This window comes from Lissotriton vulgaris, chromosome 8 (assembly GCF_964263255.1).
Source record: "Lissotriton vulgaris chromosome 8, aLisVul1.2, whole genome shotgun sequence".
NCBI lineage: Eukaryota > Metazoa > Chordata > Amphibia > Caudata > Salamandridae > Lissotriton > Lissotriton vulgaris.
Window position 1 is genome coordinate 1,060,111,708 of NC_141696.1, and position 18,222 is coordinate 1,060,129,929.

The 18,222-nt window shown below is 43.5% G+C and overlaps 1 protein-coding gene across 2 annotated transcripts in view; it reads right to left on the reverse strand.

The window, feature by feature from the left end:
• Positions 1-18,222, reverse strand: part of LOC147698289 (tudor domain-containing protein 3-like) — a 764,430-nt gene that overhangs the window by 302,357 nt on the left and 443,851 nt on the right. Inside the window, exons 7-8 of one of the 2 annotated variants that reach the window (XM_086934904.1) lie at positions 18,012-18,158; positions 16,745-16,882 (exon numbers count right to left, since the gene is read on the reverse strand). In XM_086934904.1, coding sequence (XP_086791030.1) covers positions 16,745-16,882; positions 18,012-18,158 — 285 coding nt within the window. Of the gene's footprint in view, positions 1-16,744; positions 16,883-18,011; positions 18,162-18,222 lie in introns of both variants that reach the window. The other variant, XM_086934903.1, reaches the window with a different exon arrangement.

The following is an 18,222-nucleotide window of genomic DNA, read 5'->3' on the forward strand; positions in this document are numbered from 1 at the left end:
GACTCTTTGAAATACGAGTAGAGTGAGAAGCAAAGATATCTTGATGGCAAGATACACACTCATGGAGTATCTTATATGTGTTTACTTCCCTTAGGTATCTGTTTCCCCACAGAATTCCTGGCGAGGGGGACAAATAAGGTGGAAAAAATGTGTCCATTCGAAAAATACAATTAAGGTAATATTCACCCGATTTAGGGGAGGATTGGAAAACAGGGACCAATACCCTGATGAAAGCCTAAAGCCATCCAGTTGGAGGCACTCAAATGGGCAGAAACATAAAAGCAAAGGGGATTAAGGGATCATAATTTCCATATTTATACCCCCATTATTTCATTTTAATCCAGCCAGAGTTTTCCCTATAGAATAAAGGAGAAACTGGGAAACCTTTAGTCTGTTTTAATGTCACTTTACTGCTAAGTTTGGTCCTGTCTTTGTGGGAAAGAAGTAATCCCGCTATATATGTTTTGTATGTTTTCCTTTCCATGTATTATTGCAAGTGTCTTGTGTGTATTACCACTCTCACTTATTTGATTCCACTACCCTTACCACCTGTCTTCGTCAAAAAAATCTCACGCTCCACCTAGAGTGTTGGTCTGCGCCTAGGTGTCTGATGCGGCCCAATGATGAGGCATGACACCGCAAGGTATGTGAGGGCAGTTTTAAGACACTTGCGGACCTCCCTCTGGTGTTTCTAGTGAGTCTCTTGTGTTATTATTTATTGAATTTATTTTGGGAACTTAACTTGTTATTACTTTAGATACAGATGAGGTCCCTTATTGATGCAGTGTAGGTTTCTCTGTCACGTGGGCTTAATAAGTCACAACACACCCTAAATTATCCAGTGCTCACCCTCTGGTAGCTTGCCACAGAGTAGTCAGACTTAACTTTAGAGGAAATGTGTAAAGTATTTGTGCAACACTTCATACAACAACACAGTGAAAAACACCACAAAAAGACGCATAAGCTTAGTCAAATAGGTTATGGTTTTATAAATAAAACAGGACAAAAATCACAAAAATCCAATAAATAGATCCTGAGATATGCAAATATAAATATTTCGGTGAAAATAAAGCATAAAAGCGCAAAGCACCAATTGTGCTTACCTGGTCGCGCCGGACCAGGACAAAGTCACAAGTTCAGGTCGACCGCGATGGAGCACGGGCTGGCTACAGGGACCCGCTTAGGCCCGCTGAACACAGTACATTAAATCTTGGTGCGTGGTCTGCGAGGCAATGCTTTGTGAGGCTTCGTTTTATAAGGCTTTGGTGCAGAGAAGCTGTGCTTTGAGGCTTTGTGGGGCTTAGCATCGCTTTGAGTCGGTCCCGGGGAGTTCTGCGGTGAGGCTTTGCGGGACTTGGTGTCGCTTGCGTCGATCCCATGGAGCTCTGCGTTGATGTGTAATGTATTTTGTCCTTATGTGAAAATATATGATTTGATGTATTTTCCTGCAGCCCTGATGAAGTTCATGTGTAGTGAATGAAAAGCATTGGCTGTCTTTTGCTATCACCAATGAAAAATAAAGACGTTTTGAATTATATACATCTTGGAATTGGACTTGTATATGAATGCTCTTAAATTTTGCTGTGCACCACCATTTGTGCATTTTGGATCCTGTCTGACCCTCTGGTCACACCTTGGAAGCGACAGGTGCTTTGGTGCACAAAGTAAAATTACACCATTTGATAGATTAGGTCATGGGGAGGTGTGGTATCCTGGGTGGCTTGCTGCTCTATTGTGTGTGTGATTCTACTCTTCCTTTGTGTGTGACTCTCTAGAGGGAATGCAGAAAGCCAGCTGTCACCCACCCAAGACGCGTATTTCAGAGAAAGGCAGAAGGCACCAAATGGCTAAAATACGTAAATACCAACTTTCTAAAAGTGTCTGTTGCTGAACTGGAACTTAAAATCCAACTTTACCAAATGTTGTGATTTTAAATTGTGAGTTCAGTGATACTAAACTTAAAAAGTCTACCTCTTCAAAATTGGGAATTACACTTAAGAGAGATAATAAGATAATCCCAATGTAAATCTATGGGAGAGACAAGCCTTACAGGAGTGAAAAACGAAATTTAGAGTTTTTCACTACCAAGACAAGTAAAACTTAAAAGTAATGCCCAATTTTGTGAAAATACACTGCATTCTGGCCTCTGGGCTGTCCAGAGCCTACGCTAGGGGTGACTTATATGTACTAAAAAGGAAGGTTTTGGACTGGCAAGCAGTTTCACTTGCTAGGTCGACATGGCAGCTTAACACTGCACACATCAGCTCTGTAGTGGTAGACCTCAGACATGGTTAAATGGCTACTTATGTGGGTGGCACAATCAGTGCTGCATTTCCACTAGTAGCATTTACTTTGCAGGCCTTAGGCACACGTAGTCCGCTTTACTAGAAACGTATAAGTAAATGAAAGATACCAATTGGGCATGAGTCAATGTTACCATGTTTAGAGTAAAGAAGCCATGCACTTTAGCACTGGTTAGTAGTGGTAAAGTTCTCAGAGTCCTTAAACAAACAAAAACGAGGTCAGAAAAAGAGGAGAGGAAGGCAAAAAGTTTAAGGGTGACCCTTCATAGAGAGCCATTTTCCAACAGCAGTACATTCACAATATTATTTAAAAACATGCTTGTAATCTCTTTGTAAACCAGGCATCTCCAACAGATCAACTGTGAGCTACCAGTAGATCGAAGGCTGTCTCCTAGTAGCTTGCTACCTGTCAGCTGGATTCAAAGCTTTGTAAATTCTCGGTCTCCCTGTATACCCAGTTATTTAAGCACTGTAACCTGACAGTGCAAGAGCAGCAACAATCTTATGTGAAAAAAACCGCATTGTGCCTAATAAGAAGCTTTGGAAAAAATGAATTGGCTAAGAGTACACACTTTGAAAACTTTCATCATGAACAACATATTGCCTCCAAGAATTTTTGCATTGCAGGTTTTGCATTGGCAATGGAATTACATTTCTTTCTTTCATTCGTTTTCTTCTCTTCTCTCCTTTTTTGTTCTGCTCCTTCATTTCTCTTTCCCTTAGTGTCCTCTTTCTTGCTTTACGTTTATCTTTTTAATTTTCTCTCTTGTATCATCTTTATTCCTTATTTGTTTTCTTTCTTTCTGACTGTCCATTTTGCTTTCACTATCTCACTTTGGATTTTAATTTTGTTTTCCTTCTTTCTCACTTTCTATTTTCCTTTTTTTGCTTCGGTCATATTTGGTTTCTTACTTCTTTGCGTCTCTCATTTTGTATTGCTTTCTCCTTTTGTTTTTCATCATTTGCTTGTTTCTCACTCCCAGTCTTACTTTCGTTCTTTCTCCCTCCCTGCCTTTCTTTCTTTGTCATGCTATCTTTGCTTCTGACACCAAGTCTATCTCACTTTATTTCTCCCTCCGCCTTTCTGTCATTCTTTCTCCCACCCACTCTTGCTGTCTTTCTTGCTTCTTACCTTCATATTATGCTTTCCTCTTCCTTCCTCGTCTTGCTGTCTTTTTACCTCACAGTCATACAATCTTTCTTCTACTTCCCAGTAGTGCTATCTATCATTTTCCCCCATACTCTTGCTGTCTTTCTTTCCTCTATTGCTTTTTCTTCCTCTGTTACTTGCGTTCTTCTCTTCTCTCCTCTCCTTCCATTTACATTTTCCTGCCTCCCCTACCCTTCCACTGGATTCAAGCAAGCCGGGCTGAAAACGGCTGGAATGCCAGAAACCGGTCCTCGGAAGCTTGTTTCCGGTCCAGGGAAGACATGGCTTGGCAGTTCAGGCTGGACTGTTCCCATGAGGCACAGGGTCAGACTGATTTGCATATAGCCATGTCTGAACTAGGCTGCCAGAGTGGGCGAAAGAACGGTGATGGATTAAACCCAGATCTTTTGACTGGGTGTGAGTGTTTGATTGATTCAGATGCTCCGTTCATCACCACCCCCTTTTGTACCGCTTTTGGCCGCCATAAGTGTGGCAGGGTATGCTCAGGCGTGAGTCCCTTGCTAACTTTGCCACTGGATTCAAGCAAGCCGGGCTGAAGACGGCTGGAATGCCAGAAACCGGTCCTCAGAAGCTTGTTTCCGGACCAGGGAAGACATGGCTTGGCAGTTCGGGCTGGACTGTTCCCATGAGGCACAGGGTCAGACTGATTTGCATATAGCCATGTCTGAACTGGGGTGGCAGAGTGGGCTAAAGAACGGTGATGGATTAAACCCAGATCTTTTGACTGGGTGTGAGTGTTTGATTGATTCAGATGCTCCGTCCATCACCACCCCCTTTTGTTCCCCTACCCTTCCCTTCCCTTCCCTCTCACCCTCACTTTCTCATTTCCTCACAACCTCCCTCCCTTTCACTTTTCCTCCTTCCATTAATTTCTTCCTTTGTTCAAGAGTGTTTAGCTTTTTAAAACAAAATTCAGTGAAGTCAAAGGTATATCTCCTGTACAAATTAATGAATTCTGCATGTAGCTTGCGAAAAATATTATTGGTAATGATCCTTGTTAGGTGTGCAATGAATATATTAAAATCATAACGTTCTGATTTGGTTGCATGTTTGTGTGCATACTTAAAAAGAGAAGGTGGGATGTGGTGTACAGGAGTATTTTCAACTAGGGGAGCAAATATGCTAAGACCGTCCTTGTGATAGCCCTCAAACCATTTCTGCCATAAGGAATCGTTATTTTTAACCTTGAGGGATCAGACCAGGAGAATTGTTTGTACATCAACAAATGAGTTGTAGGGCAGAAGTCAAGTAATGGAAGTGGTTTGGGTGCTAGCTCTCAAAATGAGAGAGTTTCATCACTTGTATTGTATGGCAAAGAAAGAAGCCTCAATAAGGTAACGCACAGAGTTGATTCCTAAAAAAGACTAAAAAGACAGTAGTTGTCTGATACAGGTATTGTGCCATTAATGCTGTGAACTCAGTGCAAAAAGACTTGGGTACTCCATGAACAACAAATGCTTGGCCTGTTTGTAACATGATCTAATCCCAATATTACAAGTCTAATGGGACACTTCACTCATGAGTTTATCTCCATACGGCACGTATAAACTACAAGTAGGGGTGGAGGCTTGTAGCTATATCGCTCACAGGTGTGTGTCTTTTCTCGTTTAAAACGACGTGAGCGGGAGGGTAATACTTCTAGAATATCTGCCACGGAGGGAGTGAAATGAGGTTATGCTGCCGGGTGCGGCGTTGAAAAAGTAAATATAAGAGAAGGGTGGTTTAGAGTTTAGTGGGAATTGTATAGCAGGGTGTGAGTTATGCCGTATTGCACCGATTGTCAACTCGGGAGAGGGAGGGTTTTGAGCACGGAGGGAGAGTCATGGGATGTTAATCACTCGAAGGTTCGATTTGAGTTGGGGTGAGGGTAGATTTAAGGTACTAGTTTGAGTTACACACAATTTCGAGCAGCTAGCTTATCTGTTTCTTTTACTTCATTTTCAGTCAAACCCCTGACTTAGAATGTTATAATTCGAAATGCATTGGGAGAACGTTGACGTCATTTTAACAGTGTTGAAATATGTTTGTCCTCACATGCCCTCGTAGAAGCCTATGGCAACGTTCGGTATTTGAAAATGATGAATAAACAATTCAATGCAACAACATCATGTCTCCGCTGTGATGTAATTAAGCAAGAGATGGAGAACAAAAATTTTTGGATTAAAAAAGATAACTAGAAGAAATTGACTATTTAAGTAAAGTCACACACAGGAATGATTTCCTCAATGGCAGTGCGACAGACGGGCGCGGGAGTGAAGTGTCCCATTAGACTTGTTTCTAACTCAACCGTGAAGAGGCTTGACACGGTTTCTGTTCGCACGCAGCTCACCGTTTAAACTGGTACATAATCGTAAACGACCAAGGGAAGGAGTGCAATCGCTCAAACCTTAAAGAATTGCTAATCCCAATATTAGGCAGTACCTCAGGAAGGCTTTCCTTGATCAGAAGCAGCTCTCAATGAAGAAAAGGTTGGATAGCCTGGTGTAAACCATCTCCCCGTGAAGGCATTGTGTTACCTTTGTAATTCATTTTTAAGGTTAGTCTGGATTTTGCCATCATGTACTGATGTACATCTAAGAGATTTGGGGCCACATGTACGACATGTTGTAGCGGTCGCAAACAAAGAATCGAGCCGTTTGCGACCTCTAAATTGTAATTTGGCATGTACTAACACTATTCTGCGAGTCGGTAACTTAGTACCGACTCGCAAAATAGGATTTGCGAGTGGGTATTAAAAAGGGGGCGTTTCAAGGGCTTCCCCCCTTCCTAATAGCAAGTTGCTGAGGCATTTATTAATAGTTTGCGACCAGAATACAGTTGCAAAACATTCATATTTTACTGACTCCATGAAGGAGGTGGTAACCCATTCGCAAACGGTAAGGGGACCCCTTCCCCTTTGTGAATGTGGACACAAACATATTTTAAGTGCAGGCAATGTTCCCATGGACCACTGACTACTCTTAAAAAAGAAAAGTAGCTTTTCATTTTTATTTCGGAAATACATTCCGTTTTGGTTTAAGGAAAATGGGCTACATTTAAAAAAATTGCTTTATTTAAAAAGAAATCACAGACATGGTGGTCTGCTGACCCCAGCCGGCCACCGTCCCTGTGATTACAGACCTTTGCCAATAGGTAGAAAATGTCGACCTGCCTCATGAATATTGATAAGGCAGGTCACTTGCGAACCCACTGGGAATCTCAAACAGTGTCTGAGACTCTGTCGTACTTCGCATTTTGGGAGTTCCTAGTTGAAAGTCGTAATTAGGAACTCGCAAAATGTTTCAGTCGTACATGTGGCCCTTGGTATATCACTTTATTGCTACTACATTTCCTTTATGTTGGGTTTTCATGCCTGCACCTTTTACGGATTGACCTTCGTTTTCACTGTTAAAAATATCAATAGATTTTGTGATACGATTAAAAAGTAGCATTTTGTTTTAAACATGAAGTTCTGAATATAAATTCGTATCTTTACTGTCAGTGAAAACTGTGCTGTACTGTATCCTGTATCACACAGACGCCCTCCTTGGAGCTAAGCTTTAACTGTTAGACAATAGTTGCCCTGAGAGTCTAGGCAACTGGATACACTAACATTCGTTGTAGCTGGGTGTCAAGTACCCTCGTCAGCAGGGAACAGAAGCACCGCCAGGTTGTCTCTGCAACTTGGAATGTTAGAGTAGTGCAATAAAGTTCATATTTTAAAGCTTTCTAGAGAAAGAATGAACCAAGCAGTAGCAATGCTGCTATGCTGAAAGCCATGAATGCTGAGGTAATAAATCAGCAAGGCAAGGTTCGACAAATACAAATACAAGAGTTCAGGTCTATGCATATGATGCTCTTGTTAAGGGCCGATACTCAGCATATAGGAGAAAGCTCCCCTGACACAGACCCTGTTGAGAACACAGTGGTGTCCACGCAGCAACCCTTCCTGGTCCTGTCACCCTTTCTGTCCCCAGAGACCTTCAGCCATCAAATGATACAGAGATGAGGTAAGAGAAGACCAGGAGAGCAAAGAAAAAGGGGGGTCTGCAGAGAAATACGATGTGTATGAAGAGAGAAAAAAAGCATTGGTCACATACATACCCTCAAATTTGAGCACTTGAAGATGCAATACCTAAAGACCTGGAATTGGAACAACCATAATAAACATATCCACATCTCCAGAAATAAAGGATTAGGTCTTAATCATTACTTGACAACATATCTATTTTAGCAATGAGACTAACTCTGCATTTCCGGCTCCAGATATTCTGTGCTTCGTGCTCATTGTGCAAGATGTAAAAGAGTTGGCCTCTACCTCTAATAGAAGCTTTTAGCAGTTTTAAACTGAATAGGGTAAAATATAGATGAAATGCAAAGGCTCTGTAGCGGCATAGTTTTGAGGTCTTACCAGAGACAGCACACGCAGTCACTTGCGAGACACTTTGCTTACAGGGGACTTCGAGATCGCTGACTGCTTACCAATAGTCTGCTTCATTGTCACTCATTTCCTTGCTTCTCTTTGGCCCACGTGAGCCATCTACACTTTCTCTTCGTGTGTATGTCCCTCTACCTGTCTCCTTTCACTGCTTGTGGAGCTACTTTTTTTCGCTTAGTTGCAGCATTCCATAAAAGTGGATGTGTTTGCAGCCCGTCTCCCTCATGTGCTTCTCCCCCACTTCCATGCTGTTTTCTTACCCATGTGCTTTTGTCCCTCTTAGGGTGACCAACTGGCATAGGTGCAAATTCAGGACAGTGAGTGTAAAAATTCAGGATAAAGGGTCAAAATTCAGGACAACAATTCAGGACAAAAGGTCAAACTTCAGGACAAAACTTCGGGACAAAAGGTACGTTTTACAGATACGTCAGAGGTGGTCGCCCAATAGTATATATGTAAGTAAATAGACAACCATCAAAGTACAAGTCAAAATAGGTTTATATTAGGTTGAGACAATTGTGCACTTCACGGTTTTTCAGTATGGCTGCAGCTTGCTGCCTTAGACAATTCAAAATTCGCATCTCACTCCAGCAGGTACATTAATCACCAGACAATGGTGAACAACACCTGAATATAAGTGAAGCCGCTTTTATTGTTGATTGAAAACTACTAGATATATAAGGAACTTTGGAGTGCCAGCCCCCTGTAACAAAACCGCCCCCCCCCCCTCCCCCCTTTCCAGCCTCCCAGGGAAACACCCGATGCCCAGTCCGGCCAGTCCTGCCTTGCTATCACCCTTCAATGGTGCCCCTCATCTTCACTTAGACCGTCTCTCATGTGTATTTAATTTCTCTTATAGTGTTACTCATCCCAATTATATAGGGCAGGGTGTCGGAGTGCGTTGTATCACACACATTATATAGAGACAATGACTCATATTAACGTAAAAGTCAATGTATAGGAAATGCTACTTAAGATAATGGGTGCTACATGGTGTAATCATTCTTTTATCTATTATTCAGTCTTTCACCATTCATTCTGTCCTTTCATCTATGTGCCCATTTATATCCAAACATATTCAACCATTTGCAAACCTATCCACCATATATCCTTCCATTCATCATTACACTCATCCATCCCTCCATCCACCCTTTCAGTCATCCATCCATTATTCATCTACCCACCCTTTCACCCCATCCATCCGTACAGTCATCCATCCACTCTTTCACCCATCCATGTATTCCATCATCCATCCAGCCATTTACCCTTTCACCCATTCATTCATTCATTCACTTAGTCATCCATCCACCCAGTCGCTTATCCTTCCACCCATTCACCCTTTGTCATTCATCCTCGCTTTCTCTCTCCATCCCCCTTTCACTTATCCATCCATCCATCCATCATCCACCCATCCATCCATCCATCCATCTACTCATCCATTCATTTATTCCATCCATTGATCCTATTACTCATCCATCCTTTCACTCATCCATCCATCCGTTCTCTCATCCATCCACCCTTTCACTTCTTCACTCATCTATTCATCCTTTTGTCCATCTACCCCTTCACTCATCCATCCAAACATTCACCCTTTCACTTATCAATTCAATCCATCCATCCTTTCACTCATCTATCCACCCATTCACTCGCCCATCATCTAAGCTTTCACTCATCCATCCATCCTTTCATACACCCATCCACCCTTTTACCTATCCATCTACCCTTCCACCCATACATCCATCTATTTACCTTTTCCCTCATCCATACTTCCACTCATCCATCCATCCTTTCTTTTATCTATCCATTCACCTTTTCATTCATCCGTTTATCCTTACAGTCATCCATCCAGCCATTCACACATTCCTTCACTTATTTACTCACCCATCTTTTCATATTATGAGATGAGCCTTTGTCTACAGAGTTGCAGACAGAAGAGACCCGTCAAGAACTTCCCTTTGCTGTAGTTCCTAAAGCAAGGGGTGGGGTCGGGGAGAGTTCACTATGCCCCTGCACATCGGCAGTCTGAAAACGTAGAAGTCATGAGTCATGCATGATGCACAGTGCCAGGATGTGAGGTGACTGTGACATGGTGCTGTTTTCAGGGATTTAAGTGGTGTAAAAAAAACTGGGGGGGGGGGTCTCTTCAAAGGGGGTGTTCGATGTAATTAAGAGCGTAGTTTGAAACACCTAGGCTAAAAATCAGCGCTAGCGTAGTGTTCCTCCCGACTGGTATTATGTTGTTTATGTCTTTGCATCTGTTGGACCCGGTCCTTTCGGCAGGTTCACCCCGAGACTTTTTGCTTTTTCCTAGCCTGTTTCTGGAACCTGGTGGTGGTGATTTTAGGCCTCTGCGCACTTTTTCACTGTGGTACAGTGTAAAGTGCTTGAGCTCTGTATGTGTATGTGTGGTGAGTGACCTGCCCTCCCATAGGAATGAATGGGGAATATGTATGCCCATGGTAGTTCTTGATGTGTTGGGAGTGCAGGGGCGAGTTTGGTATGAGAGAACTCGTGAGATTGAATGATGCTTAATGGTATATGCGGCATGATTGTGTCTAGTCTAGAAGTGCCACTTTTAGAAGTTGTCATATTTGTGTAATTTGTGACTGGCTGGTGAGCCTGGTCCAGGAGTGCCTGGGCCTGCTTGTGGATTGACTGTCTGGTTTGAGGGTGACAGGGGCTGGAGAGCCCAGGAGGTTGTCTGAGTCAGCCCGTGGATGAAAGGCAGCATCTGCTGCCAGGGAAGTGGGAGGAGTTGGCACCTGATAGTGAAGGGACTTCCCTATAACCAGTTCTAGCTGGTTCTCACACTGCCTGCACAAAGACTTCAAAGACTTTTCACTGTATAAGAAGGGGCTGTGTCCCCTTCCAATTTGTTCTTGTTTCTAACTTGAATCTGCCAGGGGCGTGCTGCTGCTTGGGCTCAGGGGAATCCCTGGGCCCTGCCCAGCCCCTGGACACCTGATGGACTTTTCCTGCTGGGGGCTATGCTGCTCCCTCTCTTACTCCTGGACTGCTGAGGTCCTGGACTGCTGAAGGACTTTTTATTAGTTTTATTGTTGCCTTTAGCGCTGGGAGCGCTTTATCCCTGCACTAAGCGCCTGGAAGCGCTTTCATTTCCACTGGGACCTTGTTGGTCCTCTAGCGCTTGGTAGCGCTTTTATTTTTGTTTATTTAATTAATTTACGGGTGCCACCCCGTTTTTATTTAATTATTTGGAGCCGGAGCCCACCCGGCATTTGATTACCATTCACCGCCGCTGCCCGGGGCTTGAAATCGCCGAGAACCGAAGGAGCGGAGCCCTGATTGCTCAGAGCGTTGAGCCCCCCTCAGGAAATGCCACGCTGTGATTGGCGGGCCGCGGGAGGTTCTCCCTGAAGACCGCGCTGTGGTTGGTGCAGTGCGCACCGACTAGCTGCGCTGGTGTTGGCCAGCGCCCGGAGAGAGGAAGAAGATGGCGGCCGTTGCGGGGCTCCCATGACCGAGAGGGAGCCCGGAGAGAAGGAGGGTGGCCGGCTGCTGGGGCTCCAGTGTGCTGAGGGAGCCCCGAGTGAGGAGAGCCGCTGCTCGCCAGTAAACCGGTGAGTGGGGCAGAGGAAAGGGAGGGGCACCGGGACACATTGTCGGTGTCCGCCCCCCCCCGGTAGCGCGAGCTCGCGCTCATGATCAGTGGGAAGCCACGAGGGCTTCAAGGGCGGCCCCGGTTGGCAGTGGGTCGCCCCAACGTGTGTAGAGCCCCAAGAGGCTCCGGCCCGCATTTTCAGTGAAACCGAGCCCACGAGGCTCAGAGGGGGCATATCTGATTTACGAGCCCAGCGAGGCTCCGAGGGCCATTTTTTGTGTCTAGAGCCACGGAGGCTCTAGGGGGCATACATGATTTACGAGCCCAGGAAGGCTCGAGGGCCATATTAGATAGAGGGGGCGTTGGGGCACATTGCCGGTGCCCGCCCCCTCCTGCCTGCGAGGAATGTGTTTTAGAGCTTGTGTGGCTCCCACAGTGGGTGCAGTTTGCGCCCAAGGGTCAGTGAGGACCCTGTCGCAGTTTCTTTGATGATTCCCAGCTGCCCAGCAATTAGTGGGCAGCTGCACCGTTTAGGTCTTGGGATTTCACAGGTGCCCAGCAAGTAGTGGGCACCTGCTACGTTTAGGCTTGTGCTTGGACTGGCGCTGCATGGCAGCGTGCCCTGACATTTGGACACAGGGCGTCTTAGCCCCAACAAGGCCAGTTGGCCTAGAGACTGCCACAGGTGGTGGCTTATGTAAGTTTTGCGCAATTGTATGGTTATTGCACCTCTGAATGTGTTTTCTTGCATCATGTGTTATTCCTGCACCTCTGAATGTTTTTAGGCATCATGTGATTTTTGCGCTATTGTATTGTTCTGGCACCTCTGAATGTTTTTAGGCATCATGTGTCTTCTTGCGCTGCACCTCTGAATGTATTTTATTGCATCATGTGCTTGGTTCTTAACACCGCTGAATGTGTAGGTTTATGCATCATGTGTTTCTCTTTACTACTCCTCTGAATGTGTTTTGGCATCATGGGTAATGTGTTCTTGGTTATACCCCTAAATGCTGTGTGATACTTAGGTGGTTGTTCTTTTTAGTACAGGTGGTCCTAGTAAGGTCCTGGTTCCTGTTACCAGTGGATACTGGTTGTGATCTTTTGATTACCATTTTATGTTTATTATTCTTTATTCTAGAAGTGCTATATCTGATTCTGACAGGCGCCCACGTGGCCCTGTCCTGTGTAAATAATCCCATGTGAATATTGCCCGTGCCAGTTGGCACAATGTATATGTGTGATTTTATCTGATGTGTTTTTACAATACGAAAGTTATTTTTATATAACCTTGTGTGGAGTTCCTTTTGTGGTGTGCCTGGGATGTTGTTGCTGTGAGGGTGCGAAAATGATCCACACATCGCATCCGGGATAAGCCTGTCTGCTCGTGCCAAGCTACCAAGGGGGTGAGCAGAGGTTATCTTGGCATGTGACTTCCTTGCCCTGATTGGAATGGTGGTTTCTTCCTGGCTTTGGCGTCAGCCCTAGCCAGTTCTAACAGTGTATATATATATATATATATATATATATATATATATATATATATATATATATATATATATATATATATATATATATATATATATATATATATATATATATATATATATATATATATATATATTACAGCAAGTATCATTACACCAACAAAAACCAGGACTATAGGCTTTGTCAATGGTTGTTAGTTGCTTAAATTAAAAAAAAGCAGCAACCATGGCTTTGTTGGATATAATATTGAAAATACTTGAGTTAAAAAATGACGAGACAGTGAAAGAACAATAACCCGTTCTTTTTAACTTATTTTTCAGGCTTTTTTACATACACTGTTTTCTCACGTTGCTAAAGTTGCAGCATTAGCGTTTTGCCTTTTATTTTACAGAATGCCCTGCTGTACACGGAGGCAGGAGGAGGCCGCCACATGATTTACCAGCCCAGACTGCCCCATTGTCATTCTGTATGTGGCAAACAGCCCCATACAGAATGGTAATGGGCGGGTGAGGCTGCTCTTGTGCTCAAGGAGGAAGCGAGGTGCCCCATCAGGAAGGTGAGGCCTTTCACAGGGGAGCAGTGCTGCTCCCTGTGATGGCCAAAATTACGGACAAAAGGCGTCCGTAAAAGGTTTCCTCACGGACAACGGACGTGAGGCCCAAATTACGGACTGTCCGTGAAATTTACGGACGGTTGGTCACCCTAGTCCCTCTGTGTTGCTGCTTGCCCCTCCCAGCCACTGTATTGCTGCTTGCCCTTCCCTCATTGTGCTCTATGTGGATGTTTGCCCCCGCCCACCCACCCTCCGTTGTGCTCCATGTTGTTGCTTGCTCTTGTCCTGCTCAGGGTTGTTGCTTACCCTCCTGTCCCACATAGTTTGCTGCTTGCCTAGTCCAGTAAAGTTAGTTGCTTTCCCCTGTCCTGCGTTGTTTCTTGCTTGTTCCCCATCCCCTATTTTTTTTTACTTGCATTGTTGCTTGACCCAATCCCACTGTCCGATCGCGCACTGTGTTGTTACATTTGCCCCCCTGCTAGTCATTGTTGCTTTTATTCCCTCCCTAACACTTTCCTGTCCAGCTCCTCGAAGTTCCTTTGACCCTTCTCCTGCCAGCCATGCTGCTGTACAACATGGCTATAAGACATCAACAAAGCTAATTCCTCTCGAAGTAAAAACCTATTGGATTTGCTAACGCTGGTTAGCATTTCCACTGCTTCGTTCATCTACCTAGTATCACTACGAATATAAGCAAAGACACATCACGCAGACAAACATCTAGAGAAGAGGGGCTTTAGGCTTCCGCTTGCCTCTAAAATTGGGACTATTAAATGTTCAGCAAATTTCAAAAGTAGACAAGAGAACAGAAGAAAACCTGACAAGTTAGAATCAACCATCCGCAATCCATACTGGAGGCTATTACCGCCCTCCCTTGCAGCTCCCAGTGAGCAACTGACAGCAGTAAAATGCTGCGGAGCCGGAGGCTTGACAGCTGTTAAATTTGGCAAATATTCGGATCTCAAAAGTGCACCAAGCGATGATAAGAAAAGAGCACGGCTCCTCTACAAAGAGAAAATGCCATTTCAATTGCTCTTCCTTGTCAAAAATCTTGCGAAGAATATTTGCTGACAGAGTGGTAACAGCCACGCCAGAGTAATGTATATTGTCACAACCAAGAGTGCATAACGTGCACAGCCAGGCTCGTTGCAGTATTTCAGACATAAGCCTCAAAAGATAGCAAAGGCAGACCTCAGGGCTTTAAGTGTGCCAGGGCCTGCCAGTGCTCAGCACTGGCAAGTCTAAAAACAGTGCTGGGACGGGTTTCTATTGGGCTCTCCATTTTTGCCCTTAGGGTGAAAAAAAATATCTCAACTCTGCAGCAGAGCCAACATTCACTTCCTTTGAGGTAACTCAAAAGAGACTCGCTATAGTTTTTTCACAGTCTTATCATTTCAAAACTGAAGCATTTTCAATATTCCATACAGCGAAGCCACCGTTGTTGCTTATTTATCTTACACAACTAACAAGCATTAGCAAACCCAATAGTCCTGACTTCTTGTAGGAGTAATGTTACTTGTTGTATTAAGAAAAAAACCATGGGTGGCACATCCTTCTCTGTTCAAGCAGCCAAACTATGGAACTCTTTGCCCCCCAACATAAGATCCACGAACAGCCACCTTATCTTCAGAAAACTGCTCAAGAATTGTCTCTTCCCCACATAAGCACCATATGCAAACAGAAATTTACAGCATATCCCTCTGTATATAATCATTAATTTTTACTATAAATATGTACCTATCTTTGTGTATTGCTTTGTATAAACATGTAGAATAATTATATTCAAAATTTTCTTTTTTTAAATTAAAGTACAATAAAACGCGAAAACCGCAGTTTATCTGGTGCATCTTTGGTCTACATGTACTTCTTCCATTGTGCATCTATGTACCTTCTTAGTACTTGGATCTGTGTCTTTGTTACTTTCCTCCTGAAAAGCATATCGAATGCACTACCCTATTTCTCATCCTGTACCTTTATCAATATCTTTAATCTACATATACATACCCCCTTTATACATCTATATACTTTCAATGTACTTATGGATCTATATAATTATCACTTTTTTTCTAATTCAGCATATCCAATGCACTACCCTACTTCTAAACCTATACTTCGCTCAATATATCTTCTAACCCAACTTTCTGACTCATCTCAAACTTCTTTCTACTACTCTTTCCAATGCACTACCCTATTTCTCACCCTATACATATATCAATACATCCTCTACACCCACTCTCTTATTTATCCCAAACACCATACCACTACTATGATCCCCAAAATAACTCTTTCTACTCTCCCTTACTCTACCCCTTCTCGCATTATCGGACACCTCTTTTACTATACCGATCCCCAAAACAAACCTTTCTAAACTCTACCCTCTGACTCTTCCCCACCACAACCCCTTTTTACTCATCCAAAAGCCTCCTCCTACTGCTATGACCTAAACAAAATCCTTCACTCTCCTATCCCTCCACTATTCTTTTCAATCAAAATAACAGACTAACATGTTCACTTCTCAAATTTCATATTCCACTATACTAATTCACCACTAATCCTGTATGGGTCCCAGAGTAGCATGCTACTCACCCAAAAAAATGCTTCCACACCCCATCAGAGGTAAGCAAGCATTATATAAATGCAAACCTTTTTCCCTCCGATAACTTTCTCTATCCAACTGAATAACACATCCATTACTCAAACTACTTTCATATTTTACTATACTAATTTTCAACACTAATCATTTATGGGTTCTGGAGTAGCATGCTACTCGCCAAAACAACCCATCAGGGTTACAAGCGACATATAAATGCAAACCTTTTCCCTTTTCTACCACTCCCCAACCCTTCTCAATCCAAATAACTGACTAACATATCCACTGCTCAAATTACTTTCATATTACACTATACTAATTCAGCACTAATCCATATGGGTACCAGAGTAGCGTGCTACTCACCCCAAAAAAAAATGCTCCAAACCCCCTCAGGGGTAGCAAGCGCTATATGAATACAAACCTCTAACCATCTTCTATCCTGCCGCTACCGTTGTCTATCCAAATAACTGAATACCATATCCACCACTCAAATTACTTCATATTTCACTATACTCATTTTCAACACTAATCCTTTCATTGGTTCCGGAGGAGCGTGCTGCTCGCCAGAAAAGCGGTTCAACACTCCTTCAGGGGTAACAAGCGCCATATAAATGCAAACCTTTCTCACAGGCCTAAGATTTTCACAACTGGGTGGTGCCTTACCAGTTCTCGGTACACGCCTTCCGATTTTCCTTCTGTCCGTACTATCCGCTCTCTCTGAAAAACTTCCCTGGTCCGACTGCCTCCAGCAACGGCGTTGAGGTTGCTCCCAGCATGACCGCCGCCTCCAAATGTCCTGGCCTGCAAATGAAATGCAAAATATTTACCTCAAAAAGGCACAGAAGAAACGCCAATGACCAGCATGAGACTAAAGTGTTGCAATATACAAAGTAATACATCCCTGGTTGCACCATTAAGCAACTGAGCTTCCACATTATAGACAGTGCTTTCAATGGGCCGGTACTGTCCGGTACGGAGTACCAGCACTTTTTTTTTATTTTGAGAGGGAGAGTACTGGCACTTATCAAGATAAACGTAATACTTTTAATTGTAGAGTACCAGCACTTCTAAGAAACAAGCAGGTACTCTGATACGGAGAATCTGCACTTCTATTTTCCCATTTCAAGCACTGATTATAGATGCACAAAAAGGTGCATTCTATTAACCGTCCCAGGCATCTAATTACAGGGGCTCGCCCTCAGAGGATGCCAGCACTCAGGAAAAGGACATAATGATTCATGATGTGAATGGTTATGGTATTTATTAACTCAACACCAGAATGTAACTGAAGACAACGTTATTAGCCACCATAAACTGTGAGGAAATGTAGCACATTAAAAAAACATAGGACCACAGTACTTGTCAGGAAATTAAAATGAAAACGATACCCTCTTTACAGAGGTGCAGACCACTCGAACAGAATTCATGTGTGCTCTTAAACGGCCTCGAAGCACAAGACTCAATTTCAGGGGAATACAAGAGGCTAGCTAAGCTAATATCTTAAAAGACGGCAGGGCTGCGCTGCGATAAATCTCAGCTGACCCCGGGCGTGACTAAGTCGCTCTTACTAAATGGACTGTGTAAAGTTAAAGCATATCAAACGATCACATGCCAGAGTTGAAGAGACGAGTGTATATCAAGCAGTGCTTGGAGCTGCCAGGAGACAGAGCAAAAACAAACAACGCGGCAATGTTTTATAGAAAAAGAAAAACGAGCACTGCCTGCATGTATGTGCACGTGCTGAGGAACTGGACTCTTAGAAATGTCAAACTATCACACACAGACCCAAATGATCAGATCCTACCAGACCGGGATGAGATGAACATTAACAAACAGCACTTGAGCTATGTTAAGAACAACCAACAAATGACACAGTATACAAAAAAATGCTTAAAAAAAAGAAATTGTTTCAGCGAATATTCATTCCAACCTCCTTGCTCTTGGCTACTTCTGCGATGGCGGCAGTCCTCTGCTTTTCAAATTCATCGTTCTCTCCGACAGCCTTGGTTGCATTTGTAACTTGAAGGGTCTTCCTGCGATCCAGCTCTCTGCTGTCCACTTGCACGTTGGTGACACACTTCTGTCAAAATAAAGAGGAGGTGAGTACCTTTATTCTATCCACGCCACTCTTGCTTCAACTT